We start from the raw sequence: 23365 nt of genomic DNA, 5'->3' as shown, positions 1-23365 counted from the left end.
AAGGCATATGTCTCCTTCTGAGCTAAGGAGAAGGGGCCGGGATTTCAAAGGAAAGGGATGCACTTCATGGGGCAATAAGAAGAGCAGAAGTTTGGTAATTAGATGTTTGCCCTGACATACAGATGGGTCACTCGGCTAAAATTTATCTCTGTTAATAATCCCCTTCTGGGGAAAGACCCAATTTAGATTCTTCTCTGTAGCTAAGGGAGGGACAAAAGTTTCTCTCAAGTGCACAGGGTCTTTGTTGTCTTCAGCTCAATAATCTCGGCAACGTGGCGCATCTTTGGGGCATCCTGCCCTCCGCCACTATAAGCCAAAGACAAAAGGTGAGGGGAAGTCAGTTATGGGAAGACTACCAGGAAAACAAAAATAAAGTTTGTTAGGCAGATATAAGTTGGTGCCTTCTCCACTGATAAGAGTCTAAAGCCGTCTACGGGTGTTGCTGGGTAAACTGGGAGACCCTGGGCCCTGAGGTCTGGACCCAACCCATATCAAAGATGTCGCAGAAGGTCCTTGGTCTCCTCAAGAGAAAGGATTCAAGAGCAAACACAACACAGTGTATGATGGGTACAAGCAGGAGTTTATTAAAGCAAAGGTACGCTCTCAAGATGTGAGAGCATGGTGAGCTCGAAACAGAGCGAGCTGTGCGTCCTGGGGGCTGGGTTCCTATCTTTTACTGACAGCTGTGGACTAGGGGGCGGGGTATTTGTTACGTGGGCCGGAAGCTGGGTTTCCCGCTTTTTCCTCCTCACTCGCTCAGGGGTTTCCTGTCGAGGCGCCGCCATCTTGGGCCTGTCTGGTGGGATCCGGCTGCTCGTGGATGCGGCCAGTACAGGCCTCTGACCTTCCCCGTGGCCTCCTCCTTGCTGGCCTCCAGGCATCCTGTGAGAGCACTCACTAACTGCCTACCCTGACACTGGAATGAACCTTTGTCCTTCCTGGTAGAGAGGGAAGGAGGGACAGCTTTGTAAATCTACTTCCTGCTTCAGGGAAATAAGCAGGAAGACAAGGAGCGTTTCTTCTGTCTGCTTCATCTCAAATGCCTTCAGCTCAAAATCAACCTTATGCCAGAGTGGAATATTTTGGGGTGGCCTGTTCTGCTACCTTTCAGTACCTAATGCTAGTATTTGTATTTGTTAGTACAGTAGTAGGTCTGTATTAATAAATCTGAAATCTGCATTATATTTCTAAATGATACACAGAATATTGCTAAACAAAAGTTTAAAGCAAATGAAAGGTCTCTCTTTACAATACTTTTAAGGCTTTTTTTCCCATTTTAAATCTAATCTTCTGGGTTAATGTAATTGAGCACTTTTTCTTATATTTGTAGACATTTATCTATCCATTAAACACAGTTTGGATGTTCTATTCATTTCAAGTTGCATAGGCTTTTTGACTTTTTAGAATAGTGCAGGGAGACATTAAGAAAACCATGTGGGCATGCTGGGGAAACTGGGGGGAGAGGGGACGGAGGAAAGAGGAGGGAAGGACGATGATCAGTCCTTCCTTTAGCCTGAGACCTGCCCTTGCCTTGCCAGGATTCTGCTCCTTTCCCTGTATGTTCCCTTATCAATTTATTTGTGAGCTGCAACCCAAATCAAAGGGGAATAGAAGGCCTGGATTGCTCTCATGTGGAATGACATCCAAAAGCAAACAGAAAAAACACAGAAAACCTATATCGTTGTAAGGGAAGTCATGTGGGAGTTCATTCCTCGGGAGTCACAGATAGAAATGGCACCAGGTGGCTCAGTCGGTTAAGCACCCGGCTCTTGACTTCAGCTCAGGTCATGATCTCCTGGCTGGGATCGAGCCCCTGGCTCCGCGATAAGCACGGAGTCTGCTTGTCCCTCTCCCTCTGCTCCCCACCATCCCCCGCCTTATTTCTCAAATAAATAAAATCTTAAAAAGAAAGAAACTGCACCAGGTGAGTTGTCCCACAAGGGAAACTTTATCTGCAGCAAATAAGGAGGTCACAAGAACTTCCAAAGCCGTGACTCCCCAAGAAGGCTGAGCGGGTTCCTTTTATTTCGGGTTTGGATGAATATGTAGGAAGATGACTCGTCATTGTATGTAGAGGCAGGCGTAAGGTCGCCCATGCGCCTTAAAGAAACATGCCTAGACACACATTGTGTGTTATGTAAATGAGCCTTGTGCTCCTCCTTGGGCAGATTCTAGTATGATAATGAGGCACAGGTCACTGTTGGTCACTCCCTGGGTCACTCCGTGGTCCACCTGCACAGGCCGGAGTCGGGATAAGTTCAAACTGGTCTGGGTGGTCTGGGCAGTTGTTAATACTTGACGGGTAGTTTCACTTTCTGCCAGGGGATACTCTGCCCCCCAGGTCTGTTGCGTGAGATCAGAGACCAGCTGGGAAGAAGAGCTACAGGAAAATGTGGGACAGACGTCAGGGGTTACAGGCAGGTGGGCAGCAAAGGTCAGGTCTTGGGCCCTAGCTGGTGACATCGTCACTTTCCTTCTGGAGTGCATCACTTTTCTTCTGAATGTCCATCTGGTACAGGATGAGAAGACTGGATTCTCCAACAAAAATGTGGTCAAGAGGCGCCTGGGTGGCTCAGTCAGTAAAGCATCTGCCTTCGGCCCCAGTCATGATCCCAGGGTCCTGGAATTGAGCTCCACGCTGGGCTCTTGCTCAGCGGGGAGCCTGCTTCTCCCTCTCCCTCTGCCTGCTGCTCCCCTGGCTTGTGCTCTCTCTCCCTGTCAAATAAATAAAATCTTTTAAAAATGTTTTTTGGCTAAGATGAATCTCTATGGGTTTATTCCGAAGAGCTATTTGGTCAAACGCACATACGTTCATGGTGACTACAGCATTTAGTACCGAATTTCATCAAACCTAAAACACCTAAGTAGGCAAGCACAATAGACCATTATGTGCCAATAATCTGTTAAAAAAATAACATTCAACCAAGTCCATTTGAAGCTCTAACGGACTTCATTAATTGATTCCCGGACTGGGCAGCATCTGAGGAGCTGTAGAAATCGGAATGTTTCATAAAACATTCTTCTTATTAGAAGGGTGAGGCAAGAAAGTATAAACAAAAGAAAAAGGATTGTTTCAGGCCAGATCACCTCTTAGGGGAAAGGTCAGGGGTCCGGTCATGCAGATTACCTCATCTTCCTTTTGGGGGTGAAGGGGGTCCCTGAGACAGATCACCTCTTTGGTGCTTATCAGAAAATTTCTGACTGACTGGTTAAAATGTCCATTTCTGGGGAAGGTTGAAACTGCAGTTCAATTAGGTATTAAGCCCTGGTTTGCTGACTTGGAGCCTTAACCTAAGTGAAGCCATTTTGGGCCGTGGTTTTCTTTTTAACAAAAGAAACACTCAAAAAAGAAATGCTAACTCTACTTGTAACATTAATTTTACATTACACTCATTTTAGACTCAAAAATATGGTAGCGTCAATTTGGAAACATGAGTTTCAAGGAAGAAGGTAATAAATTACAAAATTCTCCATAAAATGGAAAAATATCACCTATTTTCAAGAGGAGTCATTCAATGCTTCAACGACTGTCCTAGGACACACCCAACTGACATCGCACATACAAAGTGAACAAGACAATTTCCTTGCCTTCATAGCATATGTGTTCCAGCAAGAAACAAAATAAACTTAAAAACTATTAAATTTTAGGTTGTGATCAGTGCCATCAGGAAAACCAAATCAGGTTCGTGGACTGTGGAGAGACAGGCGAGCTGTGAGTCTTCCCTTTTGGGTGCCGATACTCATTTCCTGGGCTGCTTGTCACAATTTACCACCAACTGGACGCTTTAGATAACAGAAATGTATTCTTACCCAGTTCTGCAGGCCAGCAGCTCAAGACGACGGAGTTACCAGGGTTGGTTCCTTCTAGCGGCTTTGAGGGAGAAATTCCGTGCCTCGTGCCGGCTCCTGGTGGTGGATCGGAATCCCTGACGTTGGCTTGCGGCGGCTTGTCTCCAATGTCTACATGGAGCGTCACGTAGCCTTCGTCCCTGTGCATCTCTGTGCCCTCCCCTTCCCTTGTAAGGACACCAGTCATTAGATTTAAGGCCCATGCTAAATCCAGCATGATTTCATCTCAAGATCTGTAATAATTATATCTGCAAAAACCTTATTTCTAAATAAAGTGACATTCTGAGGAAACCAGGTAGACATAAACTGGGGGTGAGAGAAGGGACACAATTCAACCCACTACAATGACCCCGGAAAAATTCTGACTAGATGGTATTTAAGCAGAGATTTGAATAATACCAGGTGGTAAATTATGCTGTTCTTTTGGGGAAAATATTTCTTTTTTTGGTTTGTTTGTGCTTCAATCTTTTATTTAAATTCCAGTTAACACAGACTGTAATATTAGATCAGTAGCCGGAGTTAGAATTTAGTGATTCGTCACTTACACACAGCGCCCGGTGCCCATCACCACAAGGGCCCTCCTTAATGCGCATCGCCACTGGGCCATCCCTCCCCTACACCTCCCCTCCAGCAACCCTGTTTGCTCCTTATAGTTAAGAGTCTGTTTTATTGTCTGCCTCTCACCGTCCCCCCCATATTCATCTGTTTTGTTTCTTAAATTCCACATATGAGTGAAACCACATGGTAATTGTCCTTCTCTGACTGACTGACTTTGCTCAGCACAATCCCCTCCAGTTCCATCCACATCACTGCAAATGACAAGATTTCATACTTTTTGAAGGCTGAGTACTATTCCATAGTGTATATATGCCAACTTCTTTTTTTTTTTTTTTTGACAGAGAGACAGCCAGCGAGAGAGGGAACACAAGCAGGGGGAATGGGAGAGGAAGAAGCAGGCTCCCAGCGGAGGAGCCTGATGTGGGGCTCAAACCCAGGACCCCGGGATCACGCCCTGAGCCGAAGGCAGATGCTTAACGACTGAGCCACCCAGGCGCCCCCCAACTTCTTTATCCAGTCATCAGTCGATGGACATTCGGGTGCTTGCCCTAGTTTGGCTATTGTTGACAATGCTGCTGTAAACATCGGGCTGCACGTACCCCTTCGATTCCGTATTTTTGTGTCCTTCGGGTAAATACCCAGGAGTGCAATTGCTGGGTCCTAGCGTAGCTCTACTTTCAGCTTTTTGAGGAGCCTCCATGCTGTTCTGCAGAGCGGCTGCACCAGCTGCATTCCCACCCACAGAACAAGAGGGTCCCCCTTGCTTTGCATCCTCACCAACGTCTGTTGTTTCCTGGGTCATTGGTTGTAGCCATTCTGACAGTTGTGCTGGGAGAAGTCTTCTAAGAAGATAATGCAAATACCCGAAGCCATCGTATACATGAAATGTTTCAGCAGGAGCACAAAGCGTAAGGAAGGTAAAGATCAAGTCTGAGATCAAGAATGTGTAAGAAAGATCAAGAGCAGAGGGAACAGGGGTAGAAAGTGTGTTCACAGAGACAGGCAGAGGTCAGATCATGCCAAGCTGAGTCTTGCAAGTCATTCTAAATGGCCATTCTAAGTTTTGAACACGGGAATGGCATAACCCAACTTACATAACTTTGGAAGTTCATTAAGGCAAGTGTGTGGTGAATGCGTAGTTCAGAAGTAAGGCTATAAATTAGGAAACTGCTGTGGTAGTCTGTTTGAGAGACGGTGGAGGCTTGGCCTAAAGGAAGCGGTAGACAATCGCTAGGTACAGGATGCACTTTACAAGTGTGACTAAGAGAGCTTGCTGCCGGCTTTGAGGTGTCCTGTGTTGGGGAGGAGAAAAGAATTGTCCCCCTACCTGTTTCAGTTCTGGGCTGAGATTCACGTAATAAAGGACAGATTATTACGAGAAAAACAACCAAATTTTATCAACACGTATACCTCATACAGACATGGGAAACAGGAAAAATGAATAAACTCCCCAAGATGGCCAAGCCGGCACCTTATATACCATCTCCTGCTAAAGCCAAAAGAAAGGGGCATGTGTTGGGGTGGGGGGAGGGGGGACAGTTATGGGAAGATACCAGGAAAAGCAGGATAAACACATTAAAGTGGTGTCTTCTCCATTAAAATTCTCCTGTTATTTATAGTCTTCCTTCCTGGTACTTAGAAATGGCAGTTTCCTTTATAAATGTAAATGCCTCTTACTAAAAAGTTACTTGTATGTTTAGACATCCTCCTGTATATGCTATTTCTCAAAAATAATCAGTTCAAAGTCAGCCTTATGACAAACAGTTCAGGTGGCACAGTCGGCTACCCTTCAACTGTGGAAAACACAAGCAAAGTGCCTTGATTTGCCTGAAGTTTATCTTCATCTATTAAAGTCAGTTAGTATTAGAAAACAGCCCAAATAGCTTTGCATTTTTTACAAAATAATATACTGTAGGTTTATAGAAAAATAAATGCCGTTGCCTCTCAGTTTCATAAACTATAAAGAGCCTGACCAACTTTTCAGACATCCATCCATTGCTACCTTTATCATGACTAGAGGCCATGCAAATATCCAAGAAATCAGAGAAAGAGTGAGGCTACAGGTTGGTGGAATTTTACAGATTTTTAAAGTAGAGAAAGGAGGGTCTCTAAAATGTATTCCAATGAACTAATGCTGGGGAAGTATAAGGAAGAAAAAGAAAACAATTGTATTGTTCAATAAGCATAAAGTCAGAATATTGTGTTCATCACTGGCAATCTTCGAAAGAGATGGCAAAGACAGAGAGAAATACCACTTTCTTAGAACCAAGGGGACACAACCTTTTACATTAGATAGGTTTTGCAGTGTGGACTCAGATGCCAGCTGAAGTTAGGTCCAATTCCCTTTCAAGCAACTGGCAGAGTACTGTTTTCCTTGATGATTACATTTCCAAAAAGGTCTCGAAGATCCTTGAGGAAAGTTCCTGAGTTAAGAGGCTGGCCAAAGACTTATTTAGCCATCAAAAGGATTTACATACATTTGGAAAGGACAGAGAAAGAAATCCTGAAAGAGGAAAAGGAAAATAGAGGGACCCTCAGGGAGAAGTAAGTCTCTTACTTTCTATTTGTATTTGCCCTTAAATTAACCTATACTATCCCCCCTCCATAAAATACACTGAATTTGCCTCCCACTGTCTGAATCAGTTTCTTCAAGTGTTTGGCAAGTTTTCTTTTATTGCAACATAAATGCAGGAAAAAATTTCAATATTTTAATGACATTTAAAATTATTTTTATTTTATGAAATTTAAATGGAATACTTTAGAAATACCATAATGCAACCTTGTTAAAAGTAACTCACTGAAATAAACGACAGCAAGAAAATAATTGGACAACAAGGGGATAACATGCTAATGCCGAAAAAAGTGATTAAAATTTCTCAGAAGTTAAGCAATAGTAAAATTATATATATTTTTAACTAAGTATATAATATTAAGTATATTCTTTTAATAAAGATTTTCTTAGATAGATCAAAGTATACTTTCTTTTTCTGATTTCCCTGAATTTTCTACTTGTTCATTAATGACAAATTATTTGTTCTTGCCATTAATGAAAGCTCAAAAAAGTTTTTAAAATTATATTTTATCTAGAAAAAAACCCCACTACTGAGATACACTTAAGGACCTAGATTGATAGAGAGATTCAGTATTTTTCAGGTTAGGAGGACACAATATTTCAAAGATAACTAATTTACCATAATAAATGTAGAGCCAAATACAAAGATAATTTTCAATGTTACAAATAAGTATAATATTTCAGCAGTACAAATAGACTGATCAGCAGAACAGCGAAAATTCAAGAAATAATTTTAAGTGAACTATTCAATATATGAACAATTAATTTCTTCAAATTAGTTTCTCTTAAATGGTTCTACTCATTAGTAAGAGATAATAGGAACTGCTGTTGAAAATGAAACTCGGTACACCTTTGGTGGAATTTAGCCACATACCTGGAAGATCTTAAAATCTCTATTTTATGAGCACATGTTGTTCTACTTCTAGGAAGTTAGGTTTGGGACATAAACCCTCCCTCCCCCCCCCCCCCCCATAACAAGGAGAAAACCTTTACAAAATGGTACAGTCTTATGTAAATAGCGTTAGAAAAAGAAAATAGCCTTAGGTCTCGAGGGGAACGAGGGCCGGAGAACAAAGGGAGCAGCATAGCGGCGGGCGTGTCCTTTCTAGATCCCTCCTCCAGCCCGGACGCACCGCCCGCCCCAGAGCCTCCGGTTTTCACTCCGGTCCGCAGAGGGTACCTATAAAAAGGAGCCGCGCACCTCTCCTGCACTTTTGTGCGCTAGGTTGCCGGGAAATGTCTGGTCGCGGCAAGGGCGGGAAGGGCCTAGGCAAAGGGGGCGCTAAGCGCCACCGCAAGGTGCTGCGCGACAACATCCAGGGCATCACCAAGCCCGCCATCCGGCGGCTGGCCCGGCGCGGCGGCGTCAAGCGCATCTCCGGCCTCATCTACGAGGAGACCCGCGGGGTGCTCAAGGTGTTCCTGGAGAACGTGATCCGGGACGCCGTCACCTACACGGAGCACGCCAAGCGCAAGACGGTCACGGCCATGGACGTGGTCTACGCGCTCAAGCGCCAGGGCCGCACCCTCTACGGCTTCGGGGGCTGAGCACCCACGACCCACCGTATTTCCAAACACAAAGGCCCTTTTCAGGGCCCCCAAGTTTTCCCTGAAAGAGCTTTAGTGCTTGTCTCCAGACTGGCTGGTGTAAGTTCCTGCTGCGGCTTGTAAGATACAGGTCCGCGTGGGGCGTTGAGAACGCGGGCAAAGAATGGCACTAGGTGGCCGGGGGCCGCAGCCTCTGCTCACCAACGGCTTTTCGCTGCGGGGTGGAATCGCATGGAATCTGGTGAATCCTGGATCATTAGTCGAGTCAAAAAAGTTTTAAGACTCCGGAGGCCTTAGATGTGAAGGTCCGGGCCCAACACTAACCTTCTGTTGAGTATATTGTCAGAGCGAAGGGTCTAAGCGAAGGAATAGGATCCACTCACTGGGAACCTTGAAAAACGGCGGTGTTTGTTAAGGGGAGTTGCAGAGAGCTCTCGCAGGGGTCCTGGAAAATGCACCTCTCTACGCTGCAAAACACAAATATCCATTTCTACGCTAGAAATTCAAGTTGCTGTGCTCCCCTGGTACAAATCGCACTGCTATGGGCATTGCACACGGCTGTACGTCTTCTCGGGTTGCGGACCTAGGAGTGGGATTGCTTGATACTGCGGTCTGTGTATTTTCAACACGAAAAGAGCAACTTGCTTTCCAGGGTTGTACTTCTAGTTTACACCCCCATATTCCACAGGTACTCAGTTCCCGTTACTCCCCATCCTCAACGTTTCACTAACGGCGGACTAAAATGTTTTTCCAGTCAGCGTTTGCTAAACTAAATCTTCGTGTATTTAAATTGCATTTCTCTGATTATAATAGAATAGCTTAGTTTCTTACAAGCTTTTGGGCTATTTTGGAGTCACATCTAATTATGCTGTGTTTATATTCTTGGTAGTTTTTGCAAATGCTGCCTATTCTTATAGGGGTTATTTCCCTCTCCCTTAATTCCCCCAAAGAACTGCAGGCGTAAGTAGACAAAAAAATTTAGGCTGCTTATCTCATTATTTGGCTTGGAGAGTAAGGCTTTTCTGAAATTACTGATAACAGACGGATCTTTCTATTCTCTCAATAAGCAATGATTGGTTAACCGAAAGCCTAAACTTTGCAAGGCATTAATAAAAGACAAAGGTAGAGTGAAAGAGCAGAAACCATGCCTATAATAGTTTACTCAAATTTGTGCTAACTATTTTCCATGGATTCTCTCATGAAATAATCTTCTGAAATAGGTTTTATTATTCTCATTTTAAAATGGCAAAATACAGGTACTGACAGCCAAGTCAAATAACCAACTCACAAATGTTATATTCTATAACCCACACCTGTAACTTTTAAGCACTGTGGGCAGCTAGAGAAGCCATCACAAAGAGTGGGTTGCAGTCCTGGTCCTTCCTTCCTTTAGTGGAGAACTGTGGGAAGTGCCAGGACAGGTACAAGATGTGCCTCTGACTATCCCAATCTGATCCAGTCATTCCAGTCTCTTCTGCAGTAGGTCTGATTGTGGGCCTGAGAAAGTCACTTTTATTCTCTCACTCTTTTCACACAGATTTCATATTCTCTCTGGAGAGCAGAGAATTTAGTAGCTTAAAAGTCACAAAGCTCAGAACAATGTTCTCGTACAAGCAAACAGTTGCACAGACTTTAATTTGCTCAAATTATTGGAGGCACAAGATTCCACCTGTTACTTATGTGCCCTTGTTTCTCCCCATTATACCACCCATCGCTTATCTCTCTAGCGGTATGTATGACAAACTAGAAAGCTGGCCAGGTTAGCCAGGTTATCTTTGTGTGTGTGTGCCCTAGTATTCCATTTCTTAGCTCAGGAGAACAAGCGGTTTTTCTTTTCTTTGCAGACTTCTCCCCACGGTAGTCTGGCATGGCCCGGATCCCATGCACCGGAGAAGCCAAGTTTTTAAAGCTGGATGAAAGCATTGTTCTGCCAACTTAATGTCCCTTCCGCCATGCGGAACCGCCTCGGACGTGACAAAACTGCTGAGCTAAAAGGCCGATTTCGGGAGATCACTGGGGACTAAATTCATAATATATAAACGCAGACTAGAACCGCAACGAAGGAAGGCCGTTAAGACCAGGCTGTTAGGATTTAAACAGGAAGCCGCTCTCGCACACAACCAAACGATCCACTTTTGCGCCAGAAGCAGGAATCCTTTTGTGCTCACAAACACACGCTTGTGTTAACGTCCGTTAAGGGAGCTGTTTACTACATACACACAGCGGACACCGCACGGTCTATCCGGTTTCCTTCTGGCCAAAGGCGGTTACGAGCACGGCACGCATTACTCAGTGCAATGGAATCCTCACAATGGCCTCCAAGCAACTGCCTGAACCCAAGCCAAATTCTGATCGCGTATTTGCAGCTCTATTGCCGACAACTTAGTGGCTCTGAAAAGAGCCTTTGGGTTAAGTTTTAAACACGCTTACTTGGCAAGTCTACTTGGCGCTGGTGTACTTGGTGACGGCCTTGGTGCCCTCGGACACGGCGTGCTTGGCCAGCTCCCCGGGCAGCAGCAGGCGCACGGCCGTCTGGATCTCCCTGGACGTGATGGTCGAGCGCTTGTTGTAATGCGCCAGGCGCGATGCCTCGCCCGCGATGCGCTCGAAGATGTCGTTGACGAACGAGTTCATGATGCCCATGGCCTTGGATGAGATGCCGGTGTCGGGGTGCACCTGCTTCAGCACCTTGTACACGTACACCGAGTAGCTCTCCTTGCGGCTGCGCTTGCGCTTCTTGCCGTCCTTCTTCTGCGCCTTGGTCACCGCCTTCTTGGAGCCCTTCTTCGGGGCCGGAGCCGACTTGGCCGGTTCGGGCATGGCCGGGAAAACACGAAAAGCGCCCAAAGAAAGAAAAAAAAGATAAAGAATGTGAGCACAGTGCAGTTTGCCCCTTTTATATAGAAGCCCTTATGCAAATAAGGTGTAAGTTACAGTCCTGTATCTGATTGGTGACTCTTCAGGGCAACGTCAGACGTTAGTTCTGCCCAATCAGAATGCAAGGGTCCCAACGTTGCACTTTCATTGGTTACTATAAAGCCCCAAATTTAACCAATGCAAAACCCTCTTTTTCGCGCTCAGGGGTTATAAAAAGTGCCAGGCTTGGGCTTTGGCTTCGGTACCTACTTTCAGTGCAGTTAAGGTCGTGATGTCCGGACGCGGCAAACAGGGCGGCAAGGCTCGCGCCAAGGCCAAGACGCGCTCCTCGCGGGCCGGCCTCCAGTTCCCGGTGGGCCGTGTGCACCGCCTGCTCCGGAAGGGCAACTACGCCGAGCGGGTCGGGGCCGGCGCGCCCGTGTACCTGGCGGCCGTGCTGGAGTACCTGACGGCCGAGATCCTGGAGCTGGCGGGCAACGCGGCCCGCGACAACAAGAAGACGCGCATCATCCCGCGCCACCTGCAGCTGGCCATCCGCAACGACGAGGAGCTCAACAAGCTGCTGGGCCGGGTGACCATCGCGCAGGGCGGCGTCCTGCCCAACATCCAGGCCGTGCTGCTGCCCAAGAAGACCGAGAGCCACCACAAGGCCAAATAAGGAGGAGCAAGGTTAGGGACGTTGTAAAACAAAGGCTCTTTTCAGAGCCACCTATAGTTTCAAAAAGAAAGCTGACAACACATCTGCATTTTCACTTCTTGGTGGTGATATTGTAAAGTGTTTCTATTTGGGGAGAAGGAGGAACAGCTCTATGGGTAATCCTGGACGTAGTCTGGCCTACACAAAGGACAGTTTGGAGATCCTCGGGCGAGGCTAGGAAGTTCAGAAGTTCCAAACGGGCAAATCCCTAAAACCATTTTAATTATGATCCTATTAATTAAGAACACATGTATTTGCTTAATTCACTCACATTTGCTCAGGACACAGCAATGGATGCAATTGGAATATCTGCCTTCATGAAAATTGCTTCTAGGCAGGGGAGACAAACCTGTAAACATACAATGGGTCAGGTGATAAATATCCTATGAAGAAAATAGAGAAGGTATAGAGCATAATGGGAACTCCTACTTTAGATATAAGGTAAGTGTAGATAATTCATTTAAAGGTGTTACCTCATCAGAGACCTACATAGATCAGAAGAGATGAGCCAGGTATATATTAGGGGAGGAGAATTCCAAGTAGAGGGGGCTGCAAATGCAAAGACCTTAAGACAAACGTGTGTGGCCTTTGTTGGGAACAGCCAGCAGGCCCTGAAGGCTATGACAGAAAAGTAGGAGGTGGGGAGCACGGTAGAAGACTTTGTAGGGTGTGTAAATTAGTGTGTATGAGTAATCACAAGCCATAGCAGTCCTGATGTCTGAGGTAATAAATTTGATAATACAAGTCAGCTAGATGTGAAAATCTATGGACTCCAACCCCCTTTAAAAAAAAAAACACTATAAAAGTAGTATTAACTTTATCGTGTGGTTCACAAAAAAAGATTTAGGAGCACAGTTTATAATCCAACACACAGGTTTATTTGCTGCTGAATGGAAGGAAGAAAGTTTCCTCTGTCTGAGTTTCTTCTAGCAGGACTAAGAATTAAATTGACATGAGACAGGTTAACAGGAGAAAAAAAGTTTTATTTTGTGCGTGGGAGGCCCAGTAATGAAATTGAGACCTGAAAGAATGATCAAAGCAGGCAGCTTTTATACATTTTAGATAGAGACGACCCCCCCCCCAAAAAAAAAGTGAGGACTTGACAGGATAAAGAAAGCAGATGCTTGGGAGCCTGAATTAGTAAAGAATTCTTAGTAAAAGTTGGGCTAAGGTAGTAGATTATTAAAGAAGTAACAAGGTTTGTTTCTAGAGCCTTCTTTGCTCTTAATTTCCTCTTTCTGGTGATAAGGATGTCTTACTTTTCAGTCCTGGGAGGGTGTCTTTCATAGGGGAGATCTGTTTCCTTCTTTCAGGGGGACAGAAAAGGGTGTGATGTCCTTGCACCTGCTGTTTCCCGAGTAGCTTCCATTCAAAATAATCACTATGCCCTGTGGTGCACTTTGGGGCGGCCTGTCCTGGGCCCCTACACTGCTCCTAGTCTTTGCTTACAGAAGCCCTATTGAATAAAACAAGAATAAAATACAAGAGACCCAGGAAAAAGATTATGGTGACATAGCCAAGCAGGTTAGGTTCTCTGGGAGCAGATGCTGAGACGGAGTTTAGGGCGCAAGATGTGATTAGGGACCAACAGCTGTGAAAGGAGGAAGAGGAATGAGGATGGGACAGAGAATGTCAGACTGTGCTCAAGGCAGACAAACGTGGGAGCTCTGACGCCTGGGTTGCCTGCCAGCGATGCCCCACGCCTGGTGAAAATCCCCCTGGAGCATTCTTTGTAGCCCCACTTTGCTCCGTCCGGGCTGTGGGCTGCCCGGGGCAAGGGCGTGACCTTGAGTGGGGTAAGCTCTGTCGCTCCAGAAAGCCCGAGGGAGCTCAGCGGCTGCCCAGCTTCGGACGGCACTCACTCCGCAGCTGGACAGCCCATCTTTCCTTGGGGGGCGGGGAGGGAATCTGGACACCACATTTTTATGTCTGTGTCATACAGTAACATGAATGTAAGTATCAACATTGTGCCTATGATAATATTTGTAAAACTTACTTTTTAGCATCTATAGCTAGCATTAACTACCTTCACCAGAGAATTCAAAAGGGATGTGTTTTCTTTTTAGAGAAATGAGAAAATCTACAGACTTTCTGAAAATCTTTACTAATGTTATAGGCTCCTGTAACAGTCTTAGATGGAAGGTGATACAAAGCCACTGTAGGAACTACGAGACGATCTCCCACTGGCCTGCTCTCCTTTCTCCACATCCAGCAAATCATTTCACGTATCCACTACTGGGAAGAATCCAGCTTTGCACCATTAGGTGAAAGCTTCAAAATGAAGAGTTGAGGCCCAAATGAGAGGAGAGGGAGCCTTTAAAGAGAGGTTATAAGGATCGAATCCCCATGATGAGACTTGAGATCAGCGCTCTTATAAGAGGAGACCAGAACACCTCCCTCCCCGCAGCCCACAAACAAATCACAGGGGCCACAGCGAGATGGGGACCCCTACGTGCCAGGAAACAGGCCCTGAGCAGACGCCGAATCTGCCGGCTCCTTGATCTTGCACTTTCTAGACTCCAGAACTCTGAAAAATAACTGTTGCAGGGTGAACTGGGGAGATCCTAGGGACTCGACCCAGCCAGACCCAAAGGAGTCCATGAAGGTTCTCTTGGTCTTCTCCTGAGAAGGAATTCAAGGACAGACATGTACACAGGGGACACGTGACAGAAGCAGGAAAGTTTATTAAAGCAAAAAGCAACACTCTCAAGATAGGAGAGCAGGCAGCTCAAGAGAGAAAGAGAGAGCTGTGCCCCAGGAGCTGGGTTCCTATCCTTTACTGACAGCTGTGAACTAGGGGGCTGAGTATTTGTTACGTGGGGCCGGAAGCAGGGCTTCCCGCTTTTTCCTCCTCACTCAGGGGTTTCCTGTTGAGGCGCCGCCATCTTGGGCCTGTCTGGTGGGATCCGGCTGCTCGTGGATGCGGCCAGGACAGGCCGCTGACCTTCCCCACAGCTGGCCATGGCCACCTCCTTGCTGGCCTCCGGGCATCCTGTTACAGCCTCACTATCTACTCTAACATTTGTTATTTAAGCCACCCAGGCTATGGTATTTGTCATACCATCTCCAACTGAGTAAGACGAGAAAGTACAGTGTTATTTCTTTAATCAGATTCTCAATTTGTAAGAGATAAATCTGTCAATCAGGATATTATCTACTCAAACACACACCCCACACAGAACTACCTGGTCTTACATACTTTGGTCTAAAGTGTGCAAAACTTCGGTGCGAATATTCAAAAGATGCTGGAAGATTTCAGCAGAGGAGTATCACGATCAGATTTGCATTAATAAATACCCAATGAGAAAGGATAAAACTAGATTTAGTTATTCAAGTTATGTTTACAGTAGCAGATTCCTGAAAATGGGGACCACAGTTAGTACATACTTTTCCCCGTGTTCCACTCGTTACCCCCTCATCTTCGTACCTATTACTAGATGGAGTGATTGTAATGCACTGGGGATAGGGAACAATTGTAAGGTCAAATCTAGTATTTAATATCAAATCAAATATATATACCCCAAAGTAACTGCATGATTCAGATAATTAATACTGACAAAATCTCAGAATACACATGGTTATGGGTAATGAGGATGCCTGACAAAGGACAAAAGACTATAACTTCATGGACATGGCCTCACTTACCAGGGACTCTCAATCCTACACGTGCTATTTTAAGCACCTGATAGGAGTTTTAATTATTTACAAGAATGCCCAACTGATATCTAGATCCACACTTGGCCATCGGTATATGAATTTAAGATCCCAGATCTTCCTTTGAATAATGTAAAGGAAAATATAAAAGAGCTTTGAGGGTAAAACAGTTGTGCAAATGAATGTTGTTTGACCTTTCAAAAGCTAACCTCCTTCTATTCACGGTAGAATTGCTAAACTCATTGATATTTTTGTGGAGAATCATTGAATCTCCTACTTTGTTTGCTTGAAAAGTTTACAAATTAATAAAATTATCAGACAAGAACTAGAAAGCATTGTCAGGGATTGCCAGGTTCGGTCTGGCACAACTGCTGAATAAATCAGAAGCCTTCCCGAACATACTAGTCTCCAAAATGTCCTTTCAGTAGAGCAGTTTACCCAAAGAGAGAATATTAGAGTTGTTCCATCCATCTCCTGGGGGGAAGGAGTACTGTGTTACCGTGGTCATTTCCCCCCCTCCACCCTCCAGAACTAACCCACCACTGTTGCCAGAAGCAACTAGAAATCATGGTGACTGCCTCTCTTCCCCCAGGGAATCAGGTGTGACGGCGCAGTGGTACTCGATTTCAGTGTCTGATCAAGTGTGCGGTAATCTACTCTTCGGCTCTTACTATCCATCCAACGTTTGCATCAAGTGGAGAGAAGTAGAAAGTTTACGTTTGCAGAAAAGATCAAGAATTCAGCTCCAGACATACTGAATGTGAAACATCTATCAGACATCCGGGGGAGTTACCAACCAAGAGGCTGAATATCACCTCGGAGTTTGGCGTGGAGGTCTTGGCTGAACTCCCAGAGTGTGGGCACAACCATATAATCCCCAAGGAAATGAGAGAAAGTAGAGAATGAGACCGAGCCTTGAGGACTTGAGGATGGAAGCATGAGCTGATACATAAAACTGAGCACTGGGGGCTAAGGAAATGGGACGAGAGTCCAGGGAGTGGGGTGCAAATGAAGAAATGTTTCCGGAGGAGGGAGCGGCCACCTGTGTTAAGTGCTGCCCGGAATTTGAGCTCGAGGAGGACTAACAATCAACGCGTAACTGGAGTGTTTGGGGACAGGCAGGCTGAAATCCATTCAGTAAAAGCAATGCAATGAAAGAAGACAGTGTGATGACAGTTTCGGAAACTGTGGCCGTGAACCGGAAGGCCAGTGACGTCAGTCGCTCAAAGGGGAAGGAGGAGCAAGGGAACACGCCTTCCAGATGAAGCAAATAAAAGCATCTTTGAATGCTGATAGGAAAGATCCCATAGAGATTTGCTTTTTAATAATATAGGAGAGAGAGAAGGAAGAGTTGCTAGAGCTATGCCCTTGCGTAGGAGAAACGTTCTGAAATTTATTTCTAGAAAATGCAAGATTGTCCGGAGTAGGTAAGCGCCTGGCGTTGTGAATGTAGAGCTAGTAGCTTGGCCTAGGCCAGCCTGGTGACGTGTCAGACAAGAGCCTCAGGAAGGCCTTTAACTGTAAAAGGCACAAGAAAAGAGGCCGACCTCTGGGGCCATACCGAGGACCAGGACACACGGGATTAGCTGTCCCCTCTCCTCAGAGAGAAGCACACGCAGATCAGTCCAACTGCCAAAAACAAGGCCAACAGAGAACGCTGAAGGGCACGAGTGTCCACAGCAGCTTTCTAGATCTCGGAGAGGAGGTCCCTGAGGGAAGGAGAGGAAACAGAGGGCCGCCTCCAGCCTTCCCCTCCCTTGTGCCGCGCTGAGCTCCTGTCCTGGAGACCAGAAACATCCCCAGCTCCCTTCCGGGATCGGAAACCTCAGAAGGAGTAGCAGGTAGTTCTTCGGGAAACCTGCCTGTAGTTAGGGCGGCTTTGTGTGATCTAGAAGAAAACAGACAAAGACGCTCTCAGAAGGAGACACGCCGCCTTCGGCTCTGCGGAGAAGCGTTGTCCAGACAGCGGTCGAGGGACTTCTGAACTGCTTTGCTTGCATTTTCTATGGATTTTTTCCCACCGGCGGCCCTAACCCGGGCACCCGTGGTCCACACACGATAAAACCAGGCTTCGGGCCGGCCACTGGCTGTTGGGAGAAGTTGCTTTCCGAAAGCACGGATCTGCACTCCCTGCCCACCACTCGTCCTGCGGCCAAGCGACACTCACGCAGAGCCTCCTGGAAGTGGAGCCCGGAGCGGAACTACTGGACACTACAGTCACTTCTCCTTGGGGCACGGGGGGCGGGGAGGGGAGCGCAGACTGCCCTTAATTCAAGTCACGGCAGTAATCATATGTCATGAGGTCGGACGTCATAGTCAGGGACGTCGAAGGAGGAGGAAGAAAGGATCGCGGGACAGAGGAAACACAATTCACCTCGACTGGCAGGAGTGCGTGGTGGCGGAGGCCGCGAGCAGCGTCCCGGACGGACGGAAGCTTGCCAGTCTAGCCGGTAAAGAGCAGCCCGCGGGGGCAGGGGCGTCCCGTGCACCTGCCGGGCCGCACGAGCAGCGCGCCGTTCTCCCCGGGGTTCTGGTGACCCGGGTGGGCCCAACAGAGAGGTCCTAACGCGGCGGAGCCGGTGCGCAGCGCGGGCTGCGGGCCGAGGCCCACCCGGCCTCCCGGCTTCCCGGCCTCCGCAGGTGCGCGGCTCCGGACCGGCCCCCGCCTGCGCGCCAAGCCCCCGCACATTCCCAGTTTGGCCACAAATGGGCGCCGGGAAGGTTCTCTTCGAAGCAGCGCCTCTCCAGCCTGGGGCCAGAGGTCAGAGGACCGAGCATTTTGAAGTGGCTGGGAGCGGACGTGAGGGTGGTGGGTTCGGGGGTGTTCGCACCCCGGGCGAGGAGCCGCCAAGGCCGGTCAGGTCCATGCGGGCAAACCTGCTTCTCTCCCCTTTGGTTTGTTTGCCAGAAGCGAAATCCTGGGGAGGAGGAGGACGAGGCCGCCCCCGGGTGGGCAGTTCCGAGGAAGGACAGAGCGCAGGGGTCTTGGGACGACAGGAGCAGGTGTTGCTGACAGGGGAGGACGGCAGGGCCCGCGGCCGGCGACTCCCGGTGGCGCGCCGTGATCGTATAGTGGTTAGTACTCTGCGTTGTGGCCGCAGCAACCTCGGTTCGAATCCGAGTCACGGCAGGAGCCCCTCCTTTTCCAACAGCCAGAGACGCCGGAGGCGCCCTCCACCACCAGTCCGGCCTCCCGGGGTGTGTGTGTCTCTGTTTTTGTGCTTCTCTCCCCAACCATTCCCAAGCCCCACAGTCCTGTTGGCCCTGGCTGGAGGTCCCAAGGAGAAACGGAGGTAATAAAAATAAACCTAGAAATCTTTTCCTTTCACACGCGAGGGAATGACTGTCCAGCTGCACACCCAGGTTGACTGGCGACCTCTCCGAGCGCACACAGGCCTAATTAGAAATCGCACATCCCGCGGTTGGTGGCTGGGCCAGTGCTAAGAAATTGGAAACCTCTGCAGAAAATGGGGAAAACTTTTGGAGGACAACATTATGGCTCAGAAGATATCTAGCCTCTTCAGCTTGCAGAGCGATTTAGAAAGGGGCAGGTGGACCGGGTAAGGTGGGTGGAGGGGAGAGTGGAGCTGAGGTGGGAGGCGGCTGGAAGGAGACAAGCAGACCCCCACCAAACTTCCAGAAGCCTCCTTCGCCCAACACAAGTGGTGTCTCATCGCCCCAGGGCCTTGCAGATATCAAAGGCCCCACAAATACTGTCTTCTGTCTTCTTTCTCATATTTTTAGCAGCTTATTAAGAAATTCTAGCATGAAGATCTTCGATTTTCAAAAGCCTTCCCTTCTTAAGGCTGAACTAGTCCCCATTCCTTCCCCACTAGTCTGACACAGATTCTGAAACTTGCACCAGCAAATCTTCAGAGATACTGTAACTGGGCTGAAGTGGCTTACACTTTCGCTGTCATCCCTCTGGTGGCCCCAGCGGTTTCACGCCACTATTGTGTCACCTGTATCACATCTACTTTTATGTGTGTTATTTCTAATCAGTTTTCCATGGGTGAGGACAGGAATCACGTATGTATTGATCCAGAAGTTTCGGTTCCTGTCGATTCTCTTGCCACCAGTGAACGAGGAAAGTCTGATTTAGAACAGAGACAAACCCCTGAATCTTGCACACATTGCCTTCCACTCCTACTGGCCTGAGTCACAGGAAGTCACAGACTATGGCCTAGAGGCTACCTCTTCATAAGAGGGTTAGGGTCCTAAATCTGGCACTGAATTAACCTGTAGCGCCAGGTGAGTGAGGGGGTAAAGACCGATACTCTGGATTTGCTCAGAAAGTAGAGAGCTTGCTTGGCATGGACCAAAGGGTACTCGGCACCAAGCACGTGCCTATGTTAGATGTATCCAGGTCTCTGGCTCACGGGTATATGCGTAGCTTTGAATAAGCATCAGTAGCAAATCTGGTATAAACCGAGCAGGGGAATTATGGGACAAAAACTTTGCAGTTTCCGGGTATCCTTTTATGAATGCGTGAATATGGGTCTGGGAGAGAGAAAGCTGCCCCCTTTGCGGCATTCACGATCTGGCTTCTAAATCTCTCGGTGCCTCGTCACCCTCATCTCTCAGTGGATGGTGATGAGAATTACCACTTGCTACAACTGTTCTAAGGCTTTAAGGGCCTGATACGCACGACACCACTAGCTTGCTGAGGTACAAACACGTGACCCAATACGCCGTTGTGCTTACTGTTAAATGAAGAAATTGCATCGCTCCTTCTACGGAAGAAGGCCTTTGTGCAGCATGATGTTGCAAACACCGGCACAAAACTCAGCATTCTTTTTCAATGACTGCAATCTCGTGCGATTCTGATGGTGACGAGCTGATTCCCACCATGACAGGCAGAGTTTGGTCCATCCTCAAGATTAAGGTTGATTTCAAGATTTCAGCTAGCCTATTGACAACGCTGGTCACGGCCAAAATGTTTGCCGTAACAGGCTCTCCATTTGGGGAAGGCACAGAGAGAGGTCTTGGAGAAAGGCAGATCGTGGGAAGAAGGGCCACAAGTCAGGGAAACAGGAAAAGGAAGGATTTACGTCCAAGAAACTTTCTCTTAATCTGAGCAGAAACCCAGAGGGAGCATGCTAGGCAGGGCTTGGAGTATTCCTGTCTCCCCAGCGTGCAGCCATCTGTCCCGACGCAGACCACTCTCGCGTCTCCTTTACGCCGGCACGGCTGCTCGTGTCTTGGAAAGCTTTTCAACAGGGAAACGAGGGGCTTTTCCTCCAGGACCTCCCAAAGAACAGTCAGTCGAGAAAGCTTAAGACGTGTAGAGGTGCTGGCCTTGGGATGAGCCCGGCAGGAGCAGAAGCTCTGGGCCCCAGCGCCGGGAATCAGAAGCAACAGCCCCCCACTTGGCTAAGGAATAAAACTGGGATCTTAACCCCTACAGGCCTCCGGAGGCAGGCCTGCTGCTCTCTGTCCTCCAGCCTTCTTGGTCTTCCCTTTAAGTGGGAGGCCCAGGGCAGGTTGGACTCCTATGCACAGAGGCTGCAGAAGGAGAGGGCCAACCGCACGCCCGATCGGAGCACAGCAGGTAAGCAGGTCCCCATGAGCAGAGACCGCGTGACACACGTGCTTTGGTTTCTCCCCCACGGCTCCTGGTAGACCCAGAGCTGAGAAAGAGTTTTTAGCAATTCTCCTCCTCTGCCTTAATAGCTAAAATCTTTGCTTTTCGCATTTCAGCCTGTGATCTGCCTATAATTCATTTTTATGTATATTTTAAAGTTTGGATTTTTTTGTCCCCAAATATGGATAATTGAGTCCGTAATACTTAAAGAACAGTTGACGTTGCCCTCTGCCCTGCCCTGCCCCCTCGGTCAGATTCAATGGTTTCATTATTTGCTTTGGTCTATATTGTGCCATCCATTCTGTTTCATTGGCTTATTCATATACCTCTCCAAAAATACCATATATATTCATCGTTATCCTTTGCAGCACATGTAATATTTACAGGAGAAAGCAGTTCAGGGGCGCCTGGGTGGCTCAGTCAGTTAAGCACCTGCCTTCCACTTGGGTCATGATCCCAGGGTCCTGGGATTGAGTCCTGCATCAGGCTCCCAGCCTGCTTCTCCATCTCCCTCTGCCCTCCCCCATTCATGTTTGCTCTTTCTCTCAAATAAATAAATTTTTAAAAATCTTAAAAAAAAAAAAAGAAAGAGAAAGCAGTTCTACCTTCTTTTTAAAAATGATTTAGCTTGCCAAAGCTCTCTAGTCCTTCCCAGTGCTAGTATTCTGATTGAACTCTCACTTAATATATATTATAATCTTAAAGAAAGTTTACACGTTTATTTTATAAATCTTTTGCTCTCATTAATACGGAGTATCTCTGTATTTACTTAAGCAGTTTTTGATCTTTCCATAATATTTTGTAATTCTTGCGTAAATACTATACATAATTTGTCAGATTAATTCTTAGGTATAATTTCTCAAGCCTAATTTTCTGTCTGCTTCTGAATTAAGATTACGAGCAGTATCTTGCAACTGTGCTAAACTCATTTATTGATCTTAAACACTTATCAATTCTGTTTTCTCTGTAGATATCATATCATCAGCAACTAACGATTCCGTATTTATCCTTTTCTTTCCTTATCTATTCCTTTCCAATTTAAATCGTCCTAACAGACAATGAATGCCCCTCCCACATGGAGTGAGTAATGTTATTTTTATTTGCACAGTTTCCAATAGACCTTATTATTTCAACCCCAAATTCATCCCCCGGTTATTGAAATCTCGTTTGAGGATGTCTACCCACGTCCGAGCTGCTCTCCACTTCTCACCTCCTTGAATTTGTCTTCCCCAGACTTTCCTGAACTCTTGCGAGTCTGGCGTCCTCAGCACCGCGAACACATGCTGCTGCTCTCATCTTGGCCTATCCCTCGCTCGTCTCCTACGCTGCATTTCTCTCTCGTACTTTCTGCGTCTCAAGTCACCCTACTCACCTCAACTGACACTTCACTTTTACAGAGATCCTGGGGAAGGGAGAACTAAAGGTAAATTTTACAAGGCAACGTACATTTGAAAATGTCTCTCTTTTATGTTCGCACTTGATGGATACTTGGGTTTCACATAGAATCGAGGGCAGAGTTCATCTTCTTCAGGCCTGGAGACCATTGCTTCGTTGTCTTCTAGCTCCCGGGTGTCAACCTTGAAAAATCAGCTGTTTGGTTAACTGATCCTTTTTGTGACTTGTCTTTCCCCCTCTCTAGAAGATTTTATGTTCTTTTCTGTTTCCTCAATAGTCAAGGATCAGAATATTTTTATCTTTTTGACTGAATATTCAGTGATTCCTGGCTGCCTAGAATTTTTTTTTAGGGTTGTGATTGTATACCTGATTTTTTGAAGTTTGTCTTCCTTGCATTTTCCCTATTATTTATTTTTAGAAGTAATAGTATTTAGCTACTACACATTCCCTTGTCTTTTCCTCCACTATAATTTTTTTCTCTCCTTCAGCACTGTTTCTGCTTCACATTCCAGAATATCACCACACTTTCTGATCTACTTGTTGAATTTTTCCTTTCTGATAATATCTTTTCGTTTTACAGAAGCCTCTTCCCTTCTGTAGAGAGATACGCAGAGCTGTTGTTTGGGTTTTC

At 46.8% G+C, this 23365-nt stretch overlaps 3 protein-coding genes, 1 long non-coding RNA gene and 1 other non-coding gene across 5 annotated transcripts; 3 read left to right on the top strand and 2 right to left on the bottom strand.

The window, feature by feature from the left end:
- Positions 1-561: 561 nt before the first annotated feature.
- Positions 562-4732, bottom strand: LOC130542245 (uncharacterized). The gene is made up of 2 exons (XR_008956671.1): positions 3811-4732; positions 562-2715 (listed from the first exon to the last, which is right to left on the bottom strand). It is a non-coding gene; the product is annotated as an uncharacterized LOC130542245 (long non-coding RNA).
- A 2333-nt stretch (positions 4733-7065) lies between these two features.
- Positions 7066-11347, bottom strand: LOC125283538 (histone H2B type 1-K). Its single transcript, XM_057305011.1, has one exon. The coding sequence runs from the start codon at positions 11345-11347 to the stop codon at positions 10967-10969; it is 381 nt and encodes a 126-aa protein (XP_057160994.1). The 3' UTR covers positions 7066-10966.
- Positions 8216-8527, top strand: LOC113249849 (histone H4). Its single transcript, XM_057305014.1, has one exon. It carries the CDS (start codon positions 8216-8218, stop codon positions 8525-8527), a length of 312 nt encoding a protein of 103 aa, XP_057160997.1.
- A 298-nt stretch (positions 11348-11645) lies between the features above and the next one.
- On the top strand, positions 11646-12107 carry LOC125283537 (histone H2A type 1-E). The gene has a single exon (XM_048225550.2). It carries the CDS (start codon positions 11676-11678, stop codon positions 12060-12062), a length of 387 nt encoding a protein of 128 aa, XP_048081507.1. The 5' UTR covers positions 11646-11675; the 3' UTR covers positions 12063-12107.
- Positions 12108-18813: 6706 nt separating this feature from the next.
- On the top strand, positions 18814-18885 carry TRNAH-GUG (transfer RNA histidin (anticodon GUG)). The gene has a single exon. It is a non-coding gene; the product is annotated as a tRNA-His (tRNA).
- Positions 18886-23365: the final 4480 nt, after the last annotated feature.

The sequence above is a fragment of the Ursus arctos genome, unplaced genomic scaffold, assembly GCF_023065955.2.
Source record: "Ursus arctos isolate Adak ecotype North America unplaced genomic scaffold, UrsArc2.0 scaffold_31, whole genome shotgun sequence".
Lineage (NCBI taxonomy): Eukaryota > Metazoa > Chordata > Mammalia > Carnivora > Ursidae > Ursus > Ursus arctos.
Note: the sequence above shows the minus strand (reverse complement) of the source record. Positions and strands in the feature narration are given on the sequence as shown.